The sequence below is a fragment of the Camellia sinensis genome, chromosome 11, assembly GCF_055761805.1.
Source record: "Camellia sinensis isolate YWXY chromosome 11, ASM5576180v1, whole genome shotgun sequence".
NCBI classification, from domain to species: domain Eukaryota; kingdom Viridiplantae; phylum Streptophyta; class Magnoliopsida; order Ericales; family Theaceae; genus Camellia; species Camellia sinensis.
Genome location: NC_138971.1, coordinates 152,369,308 through 152,380,514, shown reverse-complemented (window position 1 = coordinate 152,380,514; position 11,207 = coordinate 152,369,308). Strand labels below are relative to the sequence as shown.

Sequence of the window (11,207 nt, the reverse complement as noted above, 5' to 3'; positions counted from 1 at the left end):
AAGGGCGAAAATTCAAAACAGCCCTTCAACCGCCATATGGCTAACACGAACAGCTTCCTCATGCAAAATAGGACTTGTTACAACTGACGGAATGTTATTCGGACCCGTAGGTTGGGATTTAGAGCCGAATACGCCCAAAACTTAGTCGAAAAAGGACGTTTCGGGGGGCGAAAATTCAAAACTGCCCCCGAACTGACATATGGCCGACACAAACAGCTTCCCTATGCCAAATATGACTTGTGACAACTAACCGAATGTTATTCAGACCCGTCAGTTGGGATTTAGAGACGAATACGCCCAAAACTTAGTCGAAAAAAGGCGTTTCGGGGGCGAAAATTGAAAATAGCCCCCGAACCACTGTGTGGCCGACACGAATAGCTTCCCTATGCCAAATATGACCTGTGACTACTGACGGAATGTTATTCGGACCCGTAGGTTGGGATTTATAGACGAATACGCCCAAAACTTAGTCGAAAAAAGGTGTTTTGGGGGCGAAAATTCAAAACAGCCTCCGGACTGCCATGTGGCCAGCACGAAAAACTTCCCCATGCCAAATAGGACTTGTGACAATTGATGGAATGTTATTCGGACCAGTAGGTTAGGATTTAGAGTCGATTACGCCCAAAACATAGTCGAAAAAGGGCGTTTCGGGGGCAAAAATTTAAAACAGCCCCCGAACTGTTGTGTGGCTAACACAGGCAGCTTCCCTATGCCAAATATGACTTGTGACAACTGACATAATATTATTCGGACCCGTAGGTTGGGATTTAGAGATGAATACGCCCAAAACTTAGTCAAAAAAGGGCATTTCGGGGGACAAAAATTCAAAACAGCCCTCGAACCGCCGTGTGGCTGACACGAACAGCTTCCCTATGCCAAATAGGACTTGTGACAATTGACGGAATGTTATTCAGACTATAGGTTGGGATTTAGAGACGAATACGCCCAAAACTTAGTTGAAAAAGGGCGTTTCGGGGGCGAAAATTCAAAACAGCCCCCGAACCTCTATGTGACTCTCATGGGCAGCTTCCCCATTACAAATAGGACTTTTGACAACTTACGGAATGTTATTCGGATCCGTAGGTTGGGATTTAGAGCTGAATACACCCAAAACTTAGTCGAAAAAGGGCGTTTCGGGGGCAAAAATTCAAAACAGCCCCCAAACCTCCGTGTGACTCTCACGGGCAGCTTCCCCATTACAAATAGGACTTTTGACAACTGACGGAATATTATTCGGACCCGTAGGTTGGGATTTAGAGCCGAATACGCCCAAAACTTAGTCGAAAAAGGGCATTTCAGGGGCAAAAATTTAAAACAGCCCCCGAACCGCCGTGTGGCTGACACAGGCAGCTTCTTCATGCCAAATATGACTTGTGACAACTGACAGAATGTTATTCAGGCCCGTAGGTTGGGATATAGAGACGAATACGCCCAAAACATAGTCGAAAAAGGGCGTTTCGGAGGCGAAACTTCAAAACAGCCCCCGAACCTCCGTCTGACTCTCACGGGCAGCTTCTTAATTATAAATAGGACTTGTGACAACTGACGGAATGTATTGGAGATGTATAGTAATGAAAAATTATGGGAAAAATATTCAGAAACAAATGATTCAAGTGACATACATTAATAAGCAATGATGGTTTTATATCCAATCTAATGATTCAAGTGCCTTTTGCAAACAAATAATGAGGAAGTTGGTAAAAAAAATACTTTCTATTCACATTGGGCTTTGATATTGGTTTAGCCACAGAATTTGGATACATGTTACATACAAATAGAAGATTGTTACATTAGTTTTATGTTACTAATGAAAGATTTTGTAATGATTGTTCTGTATTTAACAATATTCCTTATAACAAAAGACTTTAGAAAGACTGTAGAATGACTATAGAAAGACTGATAATTGATTCATCATGGAAGGTTGCTTCTCACTTATTTTTATTTGTCACTTGTTGCCAAATTCATTCATGAAGTTGGGCATTTTTTGGTCCAATTCTAATTTTTTTTTTGTTTTTTTGTAGATGACTTTGTTGCGTGGACTTCCAGAGATATTTTGGTGTATGGAGAAGAAATTGTACTTTTGTATAGAAGTAATATAATACTTTTGTCGTCTCCGATTTTGTGCAGTTAACTATTACTGATACAGAAAACTTTTAGCAGCCAACAGATAATTACTAGCATGGTAGATAGATCACCTTTTGTCGCCATACATATATATGATTTTTTGTCGTGGTACATAAATGTACTTATGTCTTGGTACATACATCACCTTTTGTCGTGGTACAAATTACGATGGTAATTTGTACCATGCCAAATGGTCATTTCACATGGTAGTAAATGTAATTTTTGCATATGGAGGGTTTTACTTTTTGTATGATTCTATATTTTGTATGGAATTATTATTTTAGTTTGGACAATAGTTGGTTTGTATGTACTTGGACCGTTAAAGTAATTTATTTTTTGTATACGGATGCAGATTGTGGAATGATTGATAGTTTATGTATTATTTTATTTATACACGTATTACAGGTTGCATGGAATACAGACAGATTATGAACACATTATAATATTTGCAATAAAACATAATATCATGTTTTTGCCGACTAAACATTTTGTAGCCAAAAACAAAAACAAAAAGCAAACATTTGGCTACTAAAAGTTTTGTGGCCAAAAGAAAATCAAACATTTGGCGACTAAAATGTTTCGTAGCTAAAAACAAAAGTTGAAGAATAAAAATAACTTTGCCGACTAAAAATTTAGTAGCAAAAAATGTGAGGAGTTTAGGCGACTAAATTTTTAGTAGCCAAAACAAATACTATTTACCCACTAAAATTTTAGTATCCAAAAAAGTTTGACTTTAGGCGACTATAATTTTAGTAGCCAAAACACTAATATTTGCTTTAGACGACTAAAAAATTTTTCCGCGACTAAATCAATGGTCGTTAACAATAATTGAGGCTTTGGCGACAAAAAAATTGGTCGGCGAAAATGTATTATTTAATTAATTTTTCAACCTTTTGGCGACTAAATATTTAGTCGGCAAATAAATACATTTGGCGACTAAAATAAATTTAGTCGCCAATTAGCTTTCCCGACTACTCTTCGGCTACTAATTTTTCGAACAAAAAATTTGGTCGCTAAAGCCTATCGGCGACCAAAAAAATGACTTTTGGCGACTAAAAAGTGAAAATTCTTGTAGTGTATATTGCTTAGATTTGTTAGATTTGAAATAAGCTAAATTGACCTTATTAAAAATTGAACCACTGAGATTTCTTGAATAGAAATGAACTTCCCGTCCAAACAACTATTAACTTTTATTTTACAATTTCACCTCAAGAAAAGGAGAGAAAAATAAGTTGTTTCCCTATATAAACATTATGCTCTCATTTAATATTATAGTGTTGTGTATGTTTTAGTTCAGGATAGTTCAAATTTTAAAATTAAAATAAAATTTAAAAATTTTAATTAATTAATTAATTTCTTGTATAAGTTGGTTGGTCGTTTGACCTAGCCGATATGGTGAACCGTTTTCGGTTTTGACTGATTCGTTAGTTTAACTGCGATTTTAGCGGTTTTATCATAGTATATTGATTAAATTTATTTGATTTGAAATAAATTAAATATTGATCTAATTAAAGATTAAACGGTTAGGATTGCTTGATTCGAAATAAACTTTCCTCTTATACAATTGTTAACTTTTAAACAATTAAGAAAATTTTCATTGTCTATTTTTCATTCAACTTTTATTTTATAATTCCACATTGAGAAAAGAAGGAAAAAATAAATTGTTTCACTTATATAAAGTGAATCTTATGCTCCCATTTATATAAGTAAAAAGAGATTTTTAGTGAAAAACCTTATGATCAATGTCTCATACTATTTTTTTTTTATTTTTTAATATTAAACAATTAAGAAAATTCCGATTGGTTAGCTTTCATTTAACTTTTATTTTACAATCCCACATAGAGGTTTTGATTTTAAAAATAATTTTATATGAGATTTTGAAACTCTTATAAAATCTCTCCTTAAAAGTATTCTTTTATAAAATATATAGATATATCGATAATCTTAATATCGCTCTTACTGCTCCTTAATATAAAAATTATGAGATAATCATGATATTTTTAAATTTGTATTTAAAACTTATTAATTATGAGATAGATTATTATAATTTTAAATTTATATTGTGTGGATTTTAAATTTAAATTTATAGATTACTTTCTATATTTAGTGACAGTTTAAATGTTAATAAAATAAAATTTAAAAATTTTAATTAATTAATTTTTGTGTAAGCTTGTTGGTCTTTTGACCCAACTAATTAAGCTAAACTGTTTTTGATTTGAATGATTTGTTAGTTTAATCGTGATTTTAACGGTTTTACATGTTATGATAATTCTTTCTTACGCATTAAGTTTTTTAATTTTTTTTCAATTATTTCCCTTTTACAAACCAATATTGTAGCGATCCTAATTTTCTTAAGTCATTTACTTATTATTATAATTATTATTATCTTATTTTATTTTTGGCTTTATTAATTGTGTGATCACATGAGAATTTAATATGATATTTAATGAATTTAATGTGGTGATTAATTAATTTAGGCCTAGTTTGGGAAATATGGGTTGTGTTTGGGTTGGGTTTGAAGTGATGTGTTAGAGATGTGATGTGACTTAAATAAGATGATGTGACTTAAATAGGATAGTGACTTTTTGACTTTTTATCTTTTTTTAATCATGTCAAACTCGGCTTTAATGTGTTATTTAATTATATATAATTAATCAAAATATTTATATATTTATATTTATTATATAAAAAAAGGTGATATATATGTATTTAATTTTAATTTTATATTTATATATATTGTAATTATGTTGTATTATATAATATAATATATTTTAATAGTTTATTAGGTTATTATATATTGAGATTTGTTTATAATATAATATATTTAAGAAGTCAATTAGGTTAGAAGTTAATGAGAATAAAACAAGGGGAAAAAAAAAAGAGGCGTTGGGTGTGGCTGTGCAATCCGGCCGCGAGAGAGAGAGAGAGAGAGAGAGAGAGGCAGAAATCAAGAAAAAAAAGAGTGATCAATCAACAAAGAGAGTTCTGTGTGTGGCGTGAGAAAGAGAAGGACGGCGGGAGGAGAGGAGGAAAAGGGAGAAAAAAATTAGGGTTTTGATTCGGTGACTTTATTAATTTTTTTAAATAATTTTTTGATTTTTAAAAAAATATTGTGAGTACAAAATCTATTTCCTTTAATTTATGTTTCATTCTTGTTTTTATTTATTTATTTGATATTAGTTTGATTTTGTATTTACATAAAGATGATAGATTAATTTTAATTATTTTGCCTAGTGGTGTATGTAACATTTAGGGTTCTTAAATAATTGATTAATTTTAATTATTTTGTTTAGTTGTGTATGTAAGGTTTAGGGTTTTTAGTTGATTGATTGATTTTAATTATTTTGATTAGTTGTGTATGTCAGATTTAGGATTTTTATATAGATTTATTTTATGGTTGTAATCACTTTCATGGTTATATGAAACTAAATTAATATGGTTATATGAAATTAAAATTAATTAAGAACCCATAGATAAATTCCTTATACTCCACCATGACTTCATGAATTGTTGTTTTATTTGAGTGATGGTGAGAAAGAGTGTATAAAAAAAAGTGAGGATTATGAGATTTATTTGAATGCCTTAGGTTTGGCATTGTTATGTTGTTCTCATGAGTGAGATGTTTTGTATATGTATATTGTTGCCTCGTTCTTATGAGTAGACGAGTGCTTTGATTTACGCGCGTACGTATATGCTAACCATCCGGAGAGTGTGAGTCAAACTCGGGACGATATCCCCGTGCAAGTTTGGCTTCGGCGCGGTGTTAGGTATACGGGAGGCATATGGGATATATGTGTAGGCCGAAGTGATGGAGTTAAGGTCCAAGGAATTTAATGATGAGTTTTTTTTTGTGATAGTGTGAATTGTATTGATTTGTACATGTTGAAAAATAGTAAACGACCTTGATAAATTATAAAATTTGAGCAGAGACATGTATACGTGATTCTAGACAATTTTTTTGTTTTAATTTTTTATTAAAATGATCGATTAGAACTTATAATCGGATGATCTTGGTTATTGTAGTTTTGATTCATTTTAGCAAGGCAGAGTTTAGAGGTTGTTTTAACCCACGAAACGAGCTCATTTGTTTTGGTTTCGCGAAAATTGAAGTAAAACATTAATCTGCACATTTTTTGTGTTTTGAACTTTTTTGAAAAAAATCATATTAGGATAGTTTCTGTTTGTTTTCAGTTTCAGATTTTTCGGTTGAAATACGTCTAGGTTTTTATATCAAGTTTTTCTCTCAACCTGTTCAGTTTCTGTTAAATTCGTTCGCATTGTTTTTTAGGAAATTTTATTTTGTACAACTTTTGTTCTTTGAGTTTTGGTCAATTCAAATTATTTAAGCATGAAACGGTGCATTTTTATACTTCTTCAGCAAGTTATTTATGATTAATTTATACTAACTTTATTTTTTTTGCAGGATGGTGGGTCTTACTAACTTTTCATGCAGGGTTAACCACCATATTTTTATTTCTATTTTGATTATTTTATAATCAATTTATGTTTCGTTGTGTACGGACAAGAAACTAAATGCCACCGTATCTCGAGAAACTACCCATTCGTCTCGGTGCGGTTGGAACTACTTGTCTTGTCCCGTAATAAGAATTTAATGTATTTTTGTTTGTGTCTGGTGGACATGTGGGTGTTGAATCTTATACTCATACCAGTATACCTGTATACTGACTCGTTTTGTCTCTTGGCAACTCGGGTGCGTTCTGTTTGAGCGCAGCCGAGCTTCCTTTGCAAGATTAGTTGGGGCTACGGTGGTGACGTGGATTTACTATAGTGTTGGACATGTCGTTTGGACTTCTTTTGTTTTCTTGAGCTTATGATTGATATTAGTCTATGTATTTATTATTCTCTTTATGACTTTAGTATTAGAATAATTTGGCATGATTTGTAATCGTACATTGTTTAAGTTGTTTTGATTAGTTGTTGCTACTTTAATGTTGGAGGTATTTGATAGTTATAAAATTATGATAGATGGTTTGGTTAGCGTTTAATTTTTTTTGTTTCACCCCTAAGATTTGGATGATGGAATATTATTGGGGTTTAGTCCTAATTTAATATTTAATTGTCCGAATTTTGGGGCGTGACAGTTTGGTATCAGAGCCCTAGGTTACCCTAGACTAGTGAGAGTTTAGGTGATCCTCGGATTGTGAAAACATGGGTTAGCCGGTTTAGGTTGGTGGGTGAATTTATTCTATGTATTTATAAACGAATTTTTGTGTGTTTAACTTGAAGATGATGGCTAGAAGGTATCTTTAATCTTTTTCAAGAACCCATTAGAGTACTTTTTGATACTGGTGCCTCTCATTCTTTCATATCTAGACAGTTTGTAGAAAAAGAACATATTGTAACTACCTCCTTGTCTAGACCTATTCGTGTTGAGACTCCTTTAAGAGGAGCAGTTACTCTTTATGAGATGTGTAAAGATTTTGAGATTGACTTTGCGGGTAGAGTCTTGCATGCAGACCTAATTGTGTTAGGGTTTGAAGGGTTTACAATTATTTTGGGTATGGATTGGCTGTGAAAATACTTTGTAACTCTAGATTATGCTGGGAGGACTGTAAATATAGATATTCTCGGTATGCCACGGCTTACCCACACTTCTAGCGATGGAGAAGAGTCGGTGATGACGAGTTTTCTGTGCTCGGTAGAAATTCCTAAGCAGGATATTAGTGAGGTAGATGTGGTGCGTGAGTTTGAGGGTGTATTTCAGGAGATACCTGGACCTCCTCCTCGACGGGTAGTAGAATTTCGCATTGACCTAGTGTCAGGAACTGCACCAATTTCTAAGGCGGCATATAGAATGGCACCTAAAGAGCTTGTGGAGATGAAGAAACAGTTGGAAGAGATGCTTCAGAAAGGGTTCATTCGTTCAAGTAACCCCCCATGGGAAGCACCTGCGATCTTTGTCTCCAAGAAAGATGGCACTCTCCGTATGTGCATAGATTATAGAGAGCTAAACAAGGTGACTATCAAGAACAAGTACCCGCTACCTAGAATTGATGACTTATTTGATCAGTTGAAGGGGGCAGCCATTTTCTCTCAGTTTGATCTCAGAATGGGTTACCATCAGATGGGTGTGTCAGAGGAAAGTATATCGCTTACTGGCTTTTGGACCCGGTATGGGTTGTACGAATTTCCTGTAATGCCTTTTGGTTTGACCAATGCTCCTGTCTATTTCATGGACTTGATGAACAGAATTTTCCAACCATATCTAGATAAGTTTGTGATTATCTTCATAGATGATATCCTGGTGTATTCTAAGAATGAGGAGGAATTCAGAGAACACTTGAAAGTTGTATTGCAGATTTTGAGGGAGCAACAATTATACGCTAAGTTCAGTAAGTGTCACTTTTGGGAGAAAGAAGTTCGATTCTTGGGACATGTTGTATCCAATTAAGGATAGCGGTAGATCTTGAGAAAGTTGTTGCGGTCAAAGAATGGAAGCAGCCCACGAACCCTACAGAGGTGAGAAGTTTTTTTAGGACTAGCCGGTTATTACAGGAGATTTATAGAGAAGTTTTCCACTATTGCAGCACCCATGACCAAGTTGACCCGCAAGAATGTGAAGTTCGTATGGACAGATGATTGTGAGAAAGCTTTCCAGGAGTTAAAGCAGCGGTTGACTACAGCACCGGTGTTAACTTTACCGGTACAAGGGGAAAAGTTAGTAGTGTTTACTGATGCGAGTGGAACTGGGTTGGGATGTGTGTTGATGCAGCATCAGAAGGTTGCATCTTATGCTTCTCGACAATTAAAACCTCATGAGAGACGATACCCTACTCATGACTTAGAGTTGACAGCAGTTATTTTTGCATTGAAAGTGTGGCGACACTACTTGTTTGAGGAGCACTTTGAGTTGTACACAAATCACAAGAGCCTCAAATATCTCTTTTCTCAAAAAGAGTTGAACATGAGGCAACAGAGGTGGGTTGAATTCGTCAGTAGTTATGATTTCAAGATCCTTTACCACCCGGGGAAAGGAAATGTGGTCGCTGATGCACTTAGTCGACAACATGGGATTATAGCTTCTTTGATGATTCAGGAATGGAAGTCCTTGGGGTTAATTTCGATGCATGACATTCAATCAATAGAGAGTGCTGAGAGGGCATACATTGGTAGTTTGACCGTGCAGCCAACATTACTAGGTAAAGTTCGTCAGATGCGGAATTTAGATGGGTTTCTCATCAGCAAGCTCGATGACCTTGTAGTGGATTTGATCGATGATTGTCCTACTGATTGGCCTGTGGACTCAGATGGGGGATTGTGATTCAAGGGCAGGTTGTGTGTACCTAACATTGTTGAATTGAAGAAAGAGATTATGGATGATGCCCATAGGTCCCGATATACCATTCACCCTGGTGGGACTAAGATGTATCATGACTTAAAAAGAACGTTTTAGTGGGAAGGTATGAAGAAGGACGTAGGAGAGTATGTTTCTCGAAGTTATGTGTGCCAACAGGTTAAGGCAGAACACCAACGACCGTTTGGACTTTTGCAGCCTCTTGAGATTCCTACTAGGAAATGGGAGTACATTTCTATGGACTTCGTGGATGGATTGTCGCGGTCTAAGCGAGGCAATGAATCTATTTGGGTGATAGTGGATCGACTCACCAAGTCTGCTCATTTTACTCCTATTAGTGTTCACCAAACAGCGGATAAACTGGCTAGGCTGCATATTCGAGAGGTGGTGCGACTTCATGGCGCACCAGTTTCTGTAGTTTTGGATCGTGATCCATTATTTGTGGCAGAGTTTTAGGAGAGTTTTTAGCAGCTTTGGGTGCTAGGTTAGACTTGAGCACGGCTTATCATCCCCAGATAGATTGGCAAACTGAGCGGGTAAATCAGATCTTGGAGGATATGTTGAGAGCTTGTGTTCTCGATCTTGGTGGTAGTTGGGAAGAACACTTGCCATTAATGGAGTTTGCTTATAATAATAGCTATCACTCCAGTATCGAGATGACACCTTTTGAGGCTTTGTATGGGAGGCCATGTCGATCACCTGTTTGTTAGATGGAGGTAGGAGATGCGCCATTGTTAGGGCCAGAGTTGGTGAGAGAGACCACGAAAAAGTGAACATTATTTGGGAACGTATTAAGACTGCACAAAGCCGTCAGAAAAGTTATGTTGATAGAAAACGTAAGGGGGTTGAGTTGAATATCAGAGATTTTGTGTTTTTGAAGGTTTCGCCGATGAAGGGAATCATGCGGTTTGGAAATAGAGGAAAGTTAGCACCTAGATTTGTGAGACCATATGAGATCACTGAGAGGATTGGTAATGTGGCTTACAAATTAGCTCTACCACCTGCTTTAGCTATGATTCGCAATGTGTTCCATGTATCACTATTGCGGAAGTGTGTACAAGACCCTTCCCAAGTAGTATCACTAGAAATGTTGGAGATTAGTGATGATCTAACGTATGTGGTGCGACCGGTTACTATTCTAGATCGGGATGTAAAGCAGTTACAGCACAAGAAAGTGAACTTGGTGAAAGTGCAATGGAGCGAGGATGAGAATGATATCACTTGGGAATTGGAAGAGAAAGTTCGGCATATGCACCCGGAACTTTTTGTTTAGTATTCTTTTCTATCGAATCTCAGGACGAGATTCTTTTGAGGTGTGTATATTGTAGCGACCCTAATTTTCTTAAGTTATTTATTTATTATTATGATTATTATTATCTTATTTTATTTTTGACTTTATTAATTGTGTGGTCACATGAGAATTTAATGTGATATTTAATGAATTTAATGTGGTGATTAATTAATTTAATGTGATATTTAATTATATATAATTAATCCAAATCTTTAAATATTTATGTTTGTTATATATATATATATAAAAAGAAGTGATATATATATATATATATATTTAATTTTATATTTATATTTATATATATTGTAATTATATTGTTTTATATAATATAATATAATATATTATAATAATTTATTTGGTTATTATATATTGAGATTTGTTTAAAATATAATATATTTAAGAAGTAGGGTAGAAGTTAAAGAGAATAAAACAAGGGAAAAAAAGAGAGGCGTTGGGTGCGGCTGTGCAAGCTGGCCG

At 34.7% G+C, this 11,207-nt stretch overlaps 1 protein-coding gene across 1 annotated transcript; it reads left to right on the top strand.

Moving 5' to 3' along the window:
• Positions 1 to 10,127: 10,127 nt before the first annotated feature.
• On the top strand, positions 10,128 to 10,712 carry LOC145802780 (uncharacterized). The gene has a single exon (XM_082895559.1). The coding sequence runs from the start codon at positions 10,128 to 10,130 to the stop codon at positions 10,710 to 10,712; it is 585 nt and encodes a 194-aa protein (XP_082751685.1).
• The last annotated feature ends 495 nt before the right edge of the window (positions 10,713 to 11,207 follow it).

Excerpts from the sequence above, each read along its gene's own strand:
- LOC145802780 (XM_082895559.1), top strand. The coding sequence starts at position 10,128 with ATGTCGATCACCTGTTTGTTAGATGGAGGTAGGAGATGCGCCATTGTT.